General features: G+C 27.0%; 1 protein-coding gene across 1 annotated transcript; it reads right to left on the minus strand.

Annotated features, from left to right (window-relative positions):
• Window positions 1-8834: 8834 nt before the first annotated feature.
• Window positions 8835-10880, minus strand: LOC112697019 (NAC domain-containing protein 87). The gene is made up of 3 exons (XM_025750001.3): window positions 10433-10880; window positions 10054-10334; window positions 8835-9933 (listed from the first exon to the last, which is right to left on the minus strand). The coding sequence occupies exons 1-3, from the start codon at window positions 10617-10619 to the stop codon at window positions 9211-9213; spliced, it is 1191 nt and encodes a 396-aa protein (XP_025605786.1). The 5' UTR covers window positions 10620-10880; the 3' UTR covers window positions 8835-9210.
• Window positions 10881-17562: the final 6682 nt, after the last annotated feature.

Here is a 17562-nt window from a genome sequence, read left to right on the forward strand (position 1 = left end):
TATATCATGGAGGTCTACGAAACATACATTACAACAACATCCTCTAATCATGCTGAAATACTAGCAATACATGAAGATAGTCGCAAGTGTTTTTGGTTCAAGAGTTTGATCCAATATATTCTCTCATCATGTGGACTGATTGATCATAAAATAGCTCCAACTGTCCTGTTTGAAGATAATACAGTATGCATTGCTCAACTTAAGGGTGGATACATCAAAGGTGACAAACAAAACATATTTCTCCCAAATTCTTCTTCACTCATAAACTTCAAAATCAATGAATAATTGATGTCCAACAGATCCGCTCAAGCATTAATCTGGCAGATTTATTTACTAAGTCACTTTCAAAATCCTCCTTTAAAAAATTGGTATATCAGATTGGGATGCGCCGATTTCGAAATATTAAATAATGTCGACAAGAGGGTGAGACTGTACTCTTTTTTTCTTGGTCATGTTTTTTCCATTGAATTTTTCTTGACAATATTTTTAATGAGGTAGTCTCTATCACAAAAGATATTGTACTCTTTTTTCTTTACTAAAAATTTTTTTCATTGGGTTTTTCTTTAGTAAGGTTTTAATGAGTCATAATCCTAAATGGACATCCAAGAGGAAGTGTTGTGATGAATATGCTTAGGTGGATGCCCATTTATGATGGGCGGTTCAATATTTTCAAAAGAGAATGAACTTTATGAAGTTTGAAAAAAATAGAGAAATCTTGTACGAGTATAAATAGAAGAAGAGTCTGAGGCATACGACACACAGCAATAACAAAAATATTTTTCTCTTTCTTTATACATTACAATAATATAAATTCTCTCTTTTCTCTTTTCTCCATCTCTCTGTGGGTTTTAAGTTTACAATATATATAATATTAGTAAATATATTAATCATCTCTATTATATTGATATAGTAATTGTGGTGAATATTACTACTGGAATTATCTAATTATACTTCTTTATTTTATATTTATTACCTCTTCCTTATTTATTTATTTATTTTAGGGTAAAATACGATTTTGGTCCCTAACGTAGAGGCCGAAAATTTATTTCGTCCCCGACCTTTTTTTTCACTACAAAATGGTCCCGAATGTTTCAGTTTGTTTTAAAATCGTTCTTTTTACTAAAGTTTTAATTTTTATTACTAAATTACCCCTAATAAAAAAATAAAAAACCTAATAAAAAAATAAAAAAAAAAGAAAGAAAGAAAACGCGTAAAGAGAAAAGGGGGAAGGGAAAACGCAAAAGGAGAAGGGAGGGTTTTCGGGAAGAAGAGGGGGAAGGGTCCTCGTCGCCACCGCCGCTGCTCCTCGTCGTTCGGTCCTCGTCGTCTCCGCTAGATCTCACCGCCAAATCTCGCTGCTGCTCCTCTTCCTGACTCGACGTCGACGCCAGTAGATCCGCGAGGGTGGACATCGCGCGCCGCTCGCCGTTTCTGCTCCTCCTCCTCGCTCAGTCGTCAGTCGTTGCTGCTCCTTGCCGGTTTCTGGTTTCTTCTGGTTTTGCTGCTTCTGCTTCTGATTATCAATTTTTTTGATTTATGTTCTTTTATTGTTGTTGTTGTTCTGATTCCATTATTTTTTCTGAGCTCTGAGTTCTGGGTTCTTATTTTCTGAGTTCTAGGTTCTGGATACTTTGTTGATGATGATGATTTTCTGAGTTTTGGGTTGTTGTTGTTCTTTTGTTGTTGTTCTTCTGCTTCTAGCTGCTTTTGTTGTTGTTATTCTTTTGAGTTCACATGATGATTTTCTGAGTTTTGATGATGATGATAATTTTCTGAGTTCTGAGTTCATTGATGTTGCTTCTGTTATGCTTCTGTTATGTTTCTGCTGCAGTTTCTGTTTTTGGTTGATTTTGGAGAAAAATGGTGAAGGGTATTTTTGTCCAAAGAATGATTTTAATACAAACTGAAACTTTCGAGATCATTTTGTAGCGAAAAAAAAGTCAAAAATAAAATAAATTTTCGGTCTCTACGTTAGAGACTAAAATCGTACTTTACCCTTTATTTTACAACAGGCCTTAGCTAATGCAAAAGTTTAAACTAAATAAATCATTTATCTTTTTCTTATTAGACTTTTTCTATTTTTCATTATTTCATCTATCGTTTTTCTAGAAGTGATGACTCACTGCATTTTTTCATTGTTTGTTTTAGGAAATTTTTGTAGCATCTAGAGTAGATTTGATGATCTTATCTTGTATATATTAGCCTTTTCAATCATTGAAAAAAATGAGAAATACACAACACAATTGTTTATATAATTGTCTCGTTGTTCTAAATTTGATATGGTATCAAAATCAAGTTAAACATTGTTATTGACTCACTCTTATATCACACAAAAATTTAAGTAGTTATCAAATTTTACATCCTAAGTTTTTGTCTAATTTTTAGCGAAGAGATATATCACGTCTTATATGATCTAAAATTAAAAGTCTGATAACATTTATAAAAATAAGACAGCTTTTGTCTTTAGAGTTAATTTTTAAAATAAATTAAATTCATTTAATTTCTTATATATAATCAATAGTTGAATTGTATTTGAAGAATAGAGACATATCACATTATCACAACCTTAGAATCTTCTGTTTTATTTTTCAAGAAAAATTATACTGGAAAGACAATTTTGACTATGCATGTTTCAAAAAAAAATCATTTGTGGGTTTAGATATATGACTCGATCTTAGCGGGAATGGATCATCTTAAATGTTTTTAATAATTGAGAGAGTAAAATATAATTTTTGATTCTACTATTAATTTTATAAGTAAGATCAAAAATAAATATAAGAGAGAGAATAATAAAGGATTAGAGATTATACTTTACACTCTTAATTTTTTTTTAACAATTAAAAAGATCCATTTCCTTGATCAGTTTAATTATCCTTGACTATTTTTCTCAACGAAAATCAATTTTTGCTTTTAGAAATTGAGGAGAAATTAAAATTCTCCCAACTAATTAACTACTTTTAATTGGTAGAACCAACAACCATAAATAACTATGTTTAAAGAAAGAAATAATTTTTCCTAAAATAAATTACATACAAATTAGAATGAATACCCAATTCGACCCCGGACAATTATTTTAAAAGGACTACGAGAACTTTAACAAAAAAAATACATAATTCGGCCTCTGAACTTTATTTTTATGAGACTGATTAGTCCTTGTGCTAGTTACCTCGAAAGGACTACGAGGCCCTTAATAAAAAAAAATACTCAACTTAATTTTTGAACTTTATTTTTATGAGACTAATTAGCTCTTGTACCAAAAACAAAAAATCAAAAAAAAACAAAAAAAATATTGATTGAGAAATTAATTAATCCCATAAAAATAAAACTCATAGTAATCAATTCCATAAAAAAATTACTTTTTTGTCTTCTCACTGAAAACACAGATCGTAAATATAATTCTACATTTTAAAAAATTTGTTTCTAAGAAAAATTAATTTTTTATTAAAATACAATAAAAAAATAAGATAAAAAAATAACAAAATATATAATATACTAGAAGAAGGACAGGTTAAAAAAGACACTGGATGAAAGATTAGGGTGTAAAAGAGAGGTGAGGTGCAATGAAAATGGAAGAATGGAATTTGTGGAAGAAGCTGAGATTGGAATTTATGGGCATCGTTAATTTCATTTTTCATCGGGACAAAGCATCTAGAACATCGTTCCTTGGAGCTTCCCCATTGGTCGGTGAGCTCCATAGCACGCTTTCCCATATATTCATGCACCAAATCGGGCTTTTCATATTCATACCATAAAAAATAAAAAAATTTATTAGATAGATAATAATTTTTATAAATAATAAATTTTAAAATTAATCTAATAAAATAAAAAACATATTTCACTTTTAAATTATATCATAAATTTTAATATTAAAATAATTATTTGTATATTTAATAAATTAAATATCTAATTATTTTTAATTTTAGCATGAATAAATTAAATAAAAAAAATAATCATCAAATTAAAAATAACAAACATAATTATCTACATATCTATTAAATTAAATATATGATATATCCATTATTCATATTATTTAGTATTTTTATTACTTATCTATATTTTTTTAAAAATAAAAAATAAAAATTCAAATGTAATTAACTTTATCTAAAGTTGATAATTAAGAATTGTTAAATAATTTGAATAATTTAATTAATTTTTATCCAACGACAAAATTGATTGTATAGTAGTTCCATCAAAATAAAAAGTAAATGTCTTGTTACTTTTTCACTATTTATCTATAATACAACCATTTTTACGATTTAAAAATTTTTAATTAATTTTTAAGTATCTAAATAATTAATCTACACAGTTTTATAAACGATGATTTATTCATATATCAGAAGTCGCTTAACCAGTTATTTAAATAATTAGAGATTAATTGATGGAGAAGAATTTTATTGTAAAAGATAAAAAAATATTTATTCCTAAAAAATAATGACATTTTAATTTTTATAATGTTATTTTTTATATAATTTTTTAGTTGTATTTTTATATAAATTTGTAAAAAAAATATTATTAAAATATGACTGATAATATTAATTTTTTAATAGTGAATGTTATGGTGCTTAAAAAATTGTGTTTATTTATTAAAAAAAGTTAAAAATTAATATTTAATTTAAAAGATATAAAAATAAATCATTTTAAAAAAATAAAACTTACTACAAAAAGTAAGTTAGATAAAATTTAGACACCAATTCATAAATATCATAAAATTGGTCTTTTTTAATATATAACATATATTACTTTCATCTTAATTTATAATAAAATATATTAAAATTATAATTACGTCACACGCACTCATATTAAAAATTAGTTATTTATATTGATAAAAAAATTTATATTAAAATATAAATGCATATTATATATGTATAAAATATTTTTAATGTGCGTATAGTATTTTTATTGAACATATTACAAATATTTTAATTAAGAATAATTTATAATCATATTAACAAATACAATTAATGTATAAAAACAAAAATAAAATTTATTTTATTTTAACTATCCCCTTTTTTCTATGTTCTCTTTCTTTTCATTACTCTTTCTCTTGTTTTTAAGAAAAAATAAATGATGAGAATTGATCGCTTTCTTACTTTGTTTCCGATATATCACTTTCTCAACCTTTACATTTTGGCACTCACATGAAGGAAGCAAAATCACCAAGATCGACTAGTAGTAAATTAGAAACGAAGAAGCCCAAAAACCCACATGTTGAAATTTTCTGTATCAAAACTTTTACATAACCTACAAAGTTAGTAGAAAAATTAATTTTTTCTAATACAATTTTAAACAAAATAATTATTTTGTAATACAATTTTAAGCATGACAATTATTTTGGGCATACCTATACAAAAATTTCTTATTTCTTCAAAATTAAAGTTTAAACAAACGAAAATTCAAGTTTTCAAAAAATGTCATATACACGTTAAAAAATAATTATTAAATCAGTTAGAAAATTTATTATATATTTATGTATAAATATATGTATTATTTAATTTATTTTTTATATTTTATATTTTAATATATATTTATACAAATAACCAATTTAGTGATTAATTTTTTTGTATATTTATCATAGTTATAAATTCTAAAAAAAAGAAATTTAAGGACTAATTAAATTTATTTTTTATTCCAATAAGAAGAAGATGATAGATACTAGGGATGTTCATAGCCCGGGTGAAATCGGGTTTAATGTGATCTAAATCCGATCCGAAATATATACCGGACCTATTTGTTAGACTGGAATCCGGCTCTAGACCCGATAAAACCTACACACTTTCAGGCCACGATTATACCGGATAAAAATCGGGTGAAAACTACACCGTTAACATTACTTTCTTGTAATCTAGTATGTGAAAATATTTAAATTTCTAAAATTCCAACCATTATTTGACATGGTAAAATTCACTTAAAAAAATATAACAAGAACTAATCATTACCTAAAATTAAAGCATAACCACAATCAATACTAATATTGTCTAATAACACCAAATATTTAAATCAATACAAATAACACAATATTATGCATTAGTCTAAAGTCTTATGTATGCATTTTAAATATAAAACATTAACATATAGACTTATAATGACTAATAACACAAAATATTAAGGTTTACAATACTTAAATTCCACATAAAAATAACCATCATCTATCACTAATAATACAAAATATTAATTATGTATGATGACTGAACCACCGGACCGAATTCAGGCGATCTGAGTTATGGTCCGGACCCAACCCGAAATAATAATATATCTATTTTTAAGTGATAAAATCACACCAAATTAGTCCTTAAAAAGTTTGGAGCTGGCGAGTCTTCGGGCATGAACACCCCTAGTAGATACACAAGATCTATAGGTAACTAGTTATAGATAGAGAATCTCATAATCCTTTATAGATTTCTTTAAAATTTCCACACCCACAGAAATTGTGAAAATGCGAAAGAACACACAAGAGTGTATGTGGTGGAGTTCCCCGCAAGCATAAAACCCCTACTAATGCTTTGCTTCGAATGGAAAGGGAATGTATACTTTATAACATAAATATTATACATTCCATTATTTAATCAAATCAAATCCCCAAAACTCCAAAAACTCACATCACACATCACATGAATGGTGAAAAAACCTTCCTTCAATACAATTCCTTCTCTTCCAATATTGCCGTTATCTTTGCCTTTTCCCTTATCCCATTCCCCCGCCAGCTCTACCGTAACATAATAACCAATTTTAATTAATTATTATTTTTATTATTACTATTTCTCACTTTGCTTAGAAACCCATCTCTCTTACATACCTTATTTTTTCTTTCTCCTCACACTCACATGTATTTCTATTTCTAGTTTTGATCCCCTCCTATATCATCTTATCCCTTTAGACCCAATTATATATGTGCCTAAGCAACATGCACCTACACAACAAAAAAGATGGGCAAAAGTGAATAGTAGTGGACACAAATAGATACGTATAGAAAAAAGTATATAGTATGTATTTAAGTAGCCAAATAATTTCAGCAATGTATATGCTTATGCTTATACGTTGAGAAATAACTTTTATTTGTAGTTATTTTTTTCTGGGATCCCTCATTTAAGCAAATTAAAAGTGAAAGGGAAAAAAAAAAAGTAGTGCTAGTTGCGTATAGAAGCAAAATGTATATTTTGCAATCTGCATTCACCCTTATATATATTCCGAATAAATTCATTCTTCTTTGTTATAATAAATTCATTCATACGTAATATAATATTTGGGAGATCGGTAAATTAATTAATAAATTAATAAATTCAACATACAAAAAAAAAGAAAGTACTAATACACCTCAACTCTTATACATGCATATAAGGCCTGCACACTCGGTACATACACCTTAACCTATAACAACTCAACCCCGGAATGAAATAATAATATTTAGGAAAACATGTGAGGACGAACTAGGTTGCTTTGGACAAAAGATTTAAGCGACAATCAAGAAAACCTGTATATTTGTTGTCACAGACACGGTTTTTGTTTTTGTTTTTCTGTTTCTTTTATTTCTAATTATTCTTTTGTTGTAATTATTACTATGAAGACTGCATTGATTTATATAATATTATATTGAATTTTGCATACAATTTTTGGAATTTGCATAAATTTTGTATATTTTTTTTCTTTTTGTTTCTCTGATGTTTTTTTTAACAAATATTAAATTTTAAATTTGTTATAAAAAAATTTTAATATTATATTATAAAATTACTTATTCAAAAATTTAAACTATTAAAAGAAATTGTCACAAGAAAAAAACTAATAAAAGAGACTTCTGGAATATATATATATATATATATATATATATAACCTTTAGAGTAAACTTCTGCACAGATTCAGGGAATTTATATTCACGTGCTTCATCAACTTGATTAATCAAATTCAGCAATCTAATTACATGTTCACTGCCCCACTCATAATAAACCGACTTATAACTAAGATTCTATCTCCCTTTAAGTTATATTTATAATAATAACAATAATTCAGTTAATATATTAGTGTACATACTATGATAGGAGTATCTGATGATATTGAATTATTGATTTCTTTTTAAAAAACTTTAATAATATGTATGCAGAGATCAGAGACTTTTAAAATATTTGATGTCTAAGGAATACATCCCCAAAAAAGAAGAGGTAGATCTTAAATTCAGTTACTAATTTCAATTTATTACTGCTTAATTGGTTAATATAGTTCAAACTGCTTGTTATATTGATGAAAAACGTCACGTTATGTGGAGTATATATATTTTTATAAATCGGAGTAATTATATAATATTATATTATATATATATAATTAATTATTAGCATAAAATATACAAAAATAAAAAATAAATTATATATATATAATAACTGATTTAATAACCTATTACTAATATGCTCGTACCATTTCTCGATCAAATCCAAATTTGCAAAGGAAATAATAACAGTAGTGGTGGGAGGCACTAGCTAGCAGCTAAGCAACTAGAACATTTTATTCACAAGTTGAGAGAAAAATAATGCATCAATTTTCTTAGGAATTAATGCTTCCCATTCTTGGTGGGGTGCCACATAGATATATATATTCGAACAGCATAAAATAAATATAAATATATTGCTGCAGCAAGAATGGAACGGCTCAAAATTAAAATGAGTCTGCCAAGATTAATATTTTGCAATTAAAAGAATATATAGAGGAACAAATAATTGATAATAATAATAATAAATAATAATTGTAGTAATAATTCTCCAAAGGCATCAAACGAAATTTCTGAGGAGTATACAAGAGTCATGAGTTGAACCTTGAACAAAAAAAAAAAAAAAATAGAATAAAGAAAAGAATAAAACAAACACACTAATATAACAAAAGAATATATAGATTTACATGATTTCACCAGGTCCTTGTCCTCGATATAACCTATGATGGGAAAACCTAACACTTAAGAAAAAAAAGAGTCATGGATATCATAAATCTATACAGTATATATGTGTATCCAATAACCTTTAGTTTCCTCCTTAATCCTACAATGATATATGTATATATGATAATAACAATAATAATAATATATAAATAATTAATCAGTATAGAAGCCTGATTTTAAAAAAAGAAAAACCAGCAACATAGTATATAGGTAAATCACTATATGCATGATGATACTTATATGAATATGAATTAAAAAAACACGGATAGGATTGGAAACTTGATGTTGATGAATTTTCAGTAGGTATCCCACAAGCATTCCAAATCTGAAAGAGGTGCAACTGATGAAGAAGGACCTTCAAGATCCTCGTACAATGTTTTATTATTATGCTGCTGCTTCGAAACCACCGATGACGTGTCATTGGTGGTTCTGTCGTTGCTCAGCCCCGTGTCTTGCGAAACGCTCACCACTGACTGGTTGCCGGAGGAGAATTGCTCCACCTTGCACTCGCCGCCGCCTCCTCCTCCTCCGTTGCTATAGTTCTTTGAGGCGATTGCTCTTAGTAGAATATCATCTTGATGATGGTGGTGGACCTCATCATAATAGCTTGGCCACGAGCTATTATGGTAATTGTTATTTGATGATGATGATGAGAACAAGTTGAGATGATTTTGGAGTCTGATTTGATGAGATGATGAAGAAGAGAGTGTGGTATTGAAATTTGGAATCTGGTAGTTGGTGATGGGAATTTGGTGGCTTGTGTTGTGTTCTTCGGGCTTGATATTGAGAATCTGATGTGATGATGAGAAGGAGGGGAAATAATAGCCGTCGGATTTTGTTGTATCGAGAGGAGTAGGGTGAGGGTCCATGAGAGGAGGGAGTGTGGAACAATCTAGAAGATCATCGCCTATTGAGTTGATCCTCAAAAGGCCAGGAATTATTGATGATGATGATGATGGGGTAGTAGTCTTCTTTACATCTGTGTTCTTGTGAAAAACCCTCGACACAACCCATTCATCCTACAAGAAGAAAAAACAAATAGAAATAAAATTAAGAAGGACCAAACATGAAAGGAACTCCAAAACCAACATAGAAGAAATAAAGGCACTTTTGTAAAAGGTGATAATAATATATATGACCTTTGCAGCCTTGGGGAGGTTATAATTGGCAAATTTGCCTTCCAATCTGAACTCATGCATGACCCAATTGGTCTTTTCACCCTTGGGAGCTCTACCTCGGTAGAAAACAAGCGTTTTCTTCATCCCAACGAGATTCCCTTTCCCTTTGAAAATCTCTTTGTCTTTTCCGGTTGCCTTCCAGTAACCGGAATCCGTTGCTCTATTGGTCCTCATCCCCGTCGGGTATTTCCTGTCCTTCTGACAAAAGAAGTACCACTCCTTCTCTCCCATCTTTGCTTTCTCTGCACACCAAATAATAATGAAAATAATCACTCATAACTCATAACTAACTAACTAACTGCTCATGATGTACGGACATAATATTACTACTACTTCTTACTTGGTAAATCCCAGGGTTCGGATTTGTTCAAATCGGCTTCACCTATGGCAGTTGCACTGAAGCTGCTGTTCATGACCTTCTCGGTGAGGTAATAAGTGATGATTTCTTCGTCTGTTGGGTGGAATCTGAAACCTGGTGGCAAATCCAGCGGCTCCTCGCCTTTGTTAACTACGACAGGCTCTTCCATCTAACACAATCAAACTAAATATCTTTTTGAATTCAACGCGTTTTAAACGGCGATATATATAGTGGAATAGAGAAATTGGGGTTATATTAGGATCGGAAAGCGAAGAAGAAGAAGAATTGGAGAGGTTTTAAGAAAGTGGAAAGAAAGGAGGATGGTGTGCTTAAATAGAGAGAGCGTTTACACGCGCTGTGAGAGATGAGAGAGATGAGAATCGTGGTATGCAAGGCACTTCCTCAAGAAGCCTACAATTGCTGTTTTCGTTTTCTTCTTCTCTCTCTTCAAATTTTTATTTTCATTTAATTAATTTAAAAAATACGTGTATTTTTCTCATTCCATGACGTATGTCCTATCTTTGGTGGTTTCCTCGCTACATCTACCCTCACCCCCAAGGTGAGAAAAGAAATGGTAAAAACGGGTGCTTTCAATGCTTTTTGTGGACCCTCATCCTTTCTATTTCTAATTTCTATAGGCTCCACCAATTCTTTTTATTATTATTTATATTGAAAAAAAAATTAACAAACTTTATCCGCTAGCTAGAGCCTTCAACCTAACATTTAATTTAATTTCCACATTTTCATTATCAATTGCACACTAAAAATTAATTATTAATTAAAGATTATATATGGTAATATGTATTCAATTATTTATATTTATTTATTATAAATTTAATTATTCAATTACGATCAATTTAATTATATATAAATAATAGCTACTGATGCATTTAATATTTGTCAGTATCTTGCATGTATGTTACCGTCAACCGTATCTATCTATATATCCAACTCAGAATTTCACCGTACTCTCTTCTAATGAAATAGTCTTTGTTCAACAAGGTTGAATAGTAGTAGAAGTGGAATAATAATTACAAGGATATGAAAAATTAAAGCAAAATGCATGGTGAACTCCTCTGATTATTTTCTTTCTTTGTAAAAATAAATAATTATTAATTAACGAGAGAATTTCTCTACTACAATTTTAGAAGATGTTGCTAGTTCCACTTCTACTACTGGAGCCTGGAGGTGGTGGTGGCTTAATCTAATTTGGTTTTGTATACAAACACTATAGCAGCTTTAGGTGGGTGGTGGTTGTTTCAGTTGGTAGCTGGCTTGGATCAGCTACTGCTTCATATTTATTTATATTTAATTATTTATTTTTATATATAGGTTCACATTTGCTTAGCTTCGAATTCCTAACCTCATTGAAAAAATAGGCCACATTATTAATCATCATCAGTGCCTACCTAGATCTTTCTATATTTTAATATTGTAATTTATAATTATAGTATATGATTTAGTACTATATTAAGTACCAGCAATTCTTGGTTTATATCGGAATAAATTGTGTGATGTGTTCCAATATTTTAATGTATGTGAATTTTAAAAGACATAAAAACGTCAATGACATTTTGTATGAAAAATAATGTTTAAAAAATATATATTTTTCACAAAACGGCAGAACCGTTTTTGTATTGGATAATTTTTTTAAATTGAAAATAAAAAAATATCATTAACGTTTTGATGTTTTTTATTTTTTTAAATTAAAAAAATTAAAAACAGCGGTGACATTTTGTATATTTCTACAACAACGTTAAATACAATTTTTTAGATATTTTAATGGATTACACCAATATAGACCCAATATTAACAAAAAAAATTCGCAATTCTTTTTGGAAAATTACTACATTGAAAAGTTAATTTATCCAAATAAACAACTATGTTAAAAATCAGAAGTAATGGAATGGAGATTGAATTTTAAAAATATTTATATACACTAAAAATAATATATATTAATTTCATTATTATATATTAAGTATTGATATTGCTACATGTTATTTTATATTTTAATGGATATTTTATATAAATAATTAATTAATAATTTATTATTTGGATTAGTTATTTTGTGTTTAAGACACGTTTAAAAAATATAATAATAAGAATTTTAAATTTTATATATTTAATATATTAAAATATAAAAAAAATTTAATAATTTTTAATAAATTATTTTTATATAATTTTTTTAAATATGATCTTAAAATATATGTTAACAACACCTTAATTTTTTTAGAGTTTTAATATTTTATATTCTAAAGGTATTGATTAAGTATATCATAAAAAGTATTTTAATATTTTTGATATATTTAATACATTAGAGATATAAAAAAATTTATTTTTGTAATAAATAATATTAAAATAATTTTTATAATATATTTAACTAATACTTGTAGACCCCATATGGTAACAAACTTTATTTTTTATACACAGTTAAGTTTTGGAATATGTTCGCAACAGTTTCCCAGAAAAATAGAGAGGATAAAAGTCATTAGAAGAATCAGTAATTAAAGAGGGGGTGAATTTTTCAATAGCCTTCCATTTTTAGCTGGCAGGCACATTGGGATATAGATCCTGCTTTTTTAAAGTTATATTATCATTTAAAAAAAATATGCTATCAAATTATTAATTATCGTTGGATTAAAATAGTAAAATTTAAAATAATAAATATTATAAATTTAAAATAATTAAAGTATTATTTTATTATTTTATTAACATTGTTACTTTAAAAAAAATTTTCAGATATATATAGATTTTATAAAATATATATTAAAATATAAAATTTATTTACAAAGTACACAACGTATATTTATATATAAATACACTATAACTAATTTAACCACGAATCTTTAATATTCACGTAATATTTTTATAAACAAATTTAAATATGAAATGAAATGTGACATTTTCTTTCCTAATTGCTCCAAAGTTAATCAAGTTTGACAACTGTTTTCCTACAATCCGTAAATTAAAAATTGTATAAAATCTAACAACTGTATCCCTCATTCCTATGAAAATAATGATATCCTTGAAAATAACATACCAAGGGAGAATAGAATGTACATATGTCAGAAGAAGAAGAAGGTAAAAAGATGATGAAAATCAAAATAAAAATAGATACAATTTGATATCCGCATATGTAGATGGTTCCATATAAAATAATTTATTCTCAAAAGGTATATTATAAATGTGATACTACTAAATCAATCTACCCATCAAAGCATGCATATATGGATTAAATCAAAATCAAAACAAGGATATATAACTGAAAATAGCATAGCGAAGAGGGATGGTACTTCCATGTGTCAAAAGAAGGTAAAATTAAACATGCGTATACCTTTACCAATTTGGTGAAAGTAAAATATGGTAAAAAGATGTTTGCCCTTTTGATGTTCCAACTAGACTTGAATAATGTATAAATTAGCAGGTAAAATAATAAATCAACAAGTAGGAGAATTAATGAATCTGTCTCACTCTCGTTATTAAATGAAATGATTTGTTGATGGCCAAAATTAAAAAAAAAATTACTAGCTATACTACCTTTTTAAATAATATATATTCAATTTATCACATTTATTGTTATCGAATTTGAATGACCAACATGGTAAAAAGTTATTTTTGTTATGGTAAAAACACACGTTAAAAGCATGTATGTGTAAATATTAAAATTAAATTGTAATAATAAAAAAGATTGTTAGGCACCGATAGCTGAATAATTTGTTGGTTTCGGAGAAAGCAATATATTTAATTTCACCACATGTGTTGTACATACGAAGATGGGAAAGGGTTGAAATATATGACACTATCCTTGCAACTTCGTTGAAATTTCTAAACCAAATTTGCAACTAGCTAGATACTTAAAAAAATTATTATACTCAATTTTGGTATTGGGTATGTATAGGGAGATTAATACATATATGGACCGAAATATGCCAGCGAATAGCCACAGTAGTATTAGTAGGCTGAATTAAACCGAAAGAAAAGTGTACCATTAATATGAACAAAGAGAGATCAACAATCATAAAAGCCTCACTTTTAGTGGGCATTAAGAAGGTAATTATGGCTAATTAATCACCCGTAACCACGGAAAATAAGGTCAACGTGATTACTGCTGCTACTTTCTAATTTGCCTTTGGTGAGCCGTAGCTGCCGTCGTTTTAATTTATTGCGCTTTTTTTCTTCGGGTAATTAAAGTTAGTAATACACTGCTTCTAATTAATTAAAGAATAATATTTCAAATAAGTTTTAAAAAAATTAGTTGGACATTTTAGTTTTAATAAATTAATTACTGAAAGATTTAATTAATATGTGTTCTAACAACATAAGTTAAAGTTATTATTTAACCAAGTTTTTATAAAAAAGATACAAAATTAAATTTTCAATGTATTTGTTGTGTATCTATTAAAATTTAAATTTAAAACATTTTTATTAATAACAACTTTAACATGTGCCTTAGTTAAATCATTTAATAAAAATATAAAAAAAATTTAAGAATCTTTTTAAAATATTCCAATGAATCCTTTTACAATTTACTTAGACAAATAATTAAATGTGATGGCTGATTACTCTCTGAAATAAAAGTTTCGAGATTAGTTTAATAAATACTTTTAGAACATTATATTTTTTATTTTTAATTAAAACCATATATGGATCTTTTCTTAGCAGAAGTAATTATGTTCAAATTGGAAAAGACTACTTGAGCGAGAAAAAAAAATGTTTTTCAACTTTTAACACAAATGTATAGGGATATATAGCGCTTGAATTTTGGTTAAGGTAGCACAATATTTGGGAAAAAAATTTTATATAAAAGAAATTAAAACAACATTATTTACTAAAATATTTTTTCCTTTTTATGCTGTTGCGTCAGAATCACCTTGGTCTACTTGATTTTGGAATAAATCCAAGGTTCTTAAAATCAAACTAATAAAACTAGAGATTCAATGATTTAAAAGCATAACCGAAATTTAATTTGAGTTGAATTAGAAATAATAAAATAATATATTCATGTATATAATATATATTTTTAAAAAGATATTTTTTTAGGTTTTATTATTTTAAATAAACTAACTACTAAACAATGAATTAATTGACCAATTTTTCTTTTTTTTTTTTCTTTTTTTTTTATAGATTCACTGACAACTAATTTTTATCGTGAATTAGAACCGGTTTAATAGCTTATTTTTAGTTAACACAATCGAATTGACTAGTTCAATCTCAATGCTCAGACCAATGAATAAATCAGATTACACAATTTCGATTTTATTTGGGCTAAAATCACCTAAACCTAGTCCAATTTAAGGCTAAATCGTTGAAGGTGTGGTTTGCAGTGGATGAAGATATATCTAAGTGTGATTGAAGCTCTTAAGAATTCTCCCACCCCTCCAAAGAAAATGCTTTGATAACATCTATACTAAATATAGCCCAAAAAATTGAATAATTTATAATTAGCAGTGAAACTTTCATCACCCGATGCACTTGGACATGTATACTAAAAATAATTCTCTTCACTTTTTTAATAAAAACAAGTAGTTTTCGATTCGTGCAAGGTGTAACCTTAAGCTCAAAGTCTTCAAAGAAAATATTGGAAAGAAAAATTCGTTAAATGATATTCTAATTGGCACTAAACAACAGTAATTGTGCTGACTCCATAAACCTTGACAACAGACTAGCAGAGATAGAACTTCATTAAAAACCCTAATGGAGCACTCAAGAGTGGTTATATATCTAGGGCGAAAGATTATAATTGTTGTTAGTAATCCATCTTTATTCTTATTTGATTGGAATTATTATATTTGTTTACTATAACTGAATATGACATTTATAGCTAAATAACTAAAATGGTATTTAAAAAATTATATCATCAATAAATATAACCGTTAAATATATAAATGACAAAGAAGCTCTTTGAATGATTTAAAAATTTGATAAAAATAGTCAATAATATTATATTTTTTATAAATAATGAAAATAATTTTTATATTTAACAAATAATTTATCTATTTGATTTAATTTTTATAATGACATTTGAATAACTATTTAAAAGGTGTATACAAATAATTAAAACAAAATTTATTCTCTATAATTTTTTTACTTTTTAAAAAAATTGTTCACTTGCAATAATTATTTTTAAAAAAATATTTAATATAAAATTACTAAATTTTAAAGATGAAAAGATCTTTTTTTTAACAATATTTACAAAAAATACATCAAAATCTAATTTCTAAAACTTTTTTTTAAAATATATATTTAATATTTAATTATTTTTTGTCATTGTTTTAAAATTTTTTAAAAGCTTATTTATTATTTTTTTTCTTTTGATATTATTTTTGTTAAAAAGGTGAATTTTTAAATATTATTCTTATACTTTACGCTTATTTCAATTTTCAACTGTCTTTGTGTCTCTTTCCTCGTAAATCTAGGACTGAAACCAAACTAACCTAAAACACTAGGTAGTAAATTTTATTAGTTAAAAGTGTGAACTTAATTAATTAAAGATTAACTAGAAGGTACTTCTAAGCATTGAATATAAGAAAAAAAAAGTTTTTTTTTTTCAATATAATAGTAAAATTATTTGTTTTTACGTACGCCTTTTTTGTTTTTAACAAATGTCTTTAAATCTATTAATTAAAACGAAACAAGAAGGCGAGAATACACTTTGGAATTGTAATAACGAGAGCTAAATAAAAAAAAAGTGAAACATTACGGCGCCGACATTGAAAACTAAGCTAGTTGTATTAGTACTAGTACTAGTATTTGGTTAAGGAAACAGTTCCAATCGAAACACTACGATTTGCCCTTGTTCGTATTACGTTGTTGAATATTGTTCTGCTGCTGCACTTGCATAGGAAGTTGCGTTATTTCCATTTCTTTATTATGCTAATTCAACTAGAATAACCGACTATTGACGCTTGGTACTAATTAACATTTATTTATTATTACTAATTCATATTAGTAGTACTAGTTAGTTCTACATCTATATATATATTACCAATTTAATGTATGATCCAAGTTCGTTACTACATATTTTACAGCCACGTGACATGTGTTGACAATATGGGATGAATGTGAATATGAATGTTTTGATTTTGATGATGATTTTTAATTCGTGTCCAAAT

The sequence above is a fragment of the Arachis hypogaea genome, chromosome 6 (genome assembly GCF_003086295.3).
Source record: "Arachis hypogaea cultivar Tifrunner chromosome 6, arahy.Tifrunner.gnm2.J5K5, whole genome shotgun sequence".
Taxonomy (NCBI): Eukaryota; Viridiplantae; Streptophyta; class Magnoliopsida; order Fabales; family Fabaceae; genus Arachis; species Arachis hypogaea.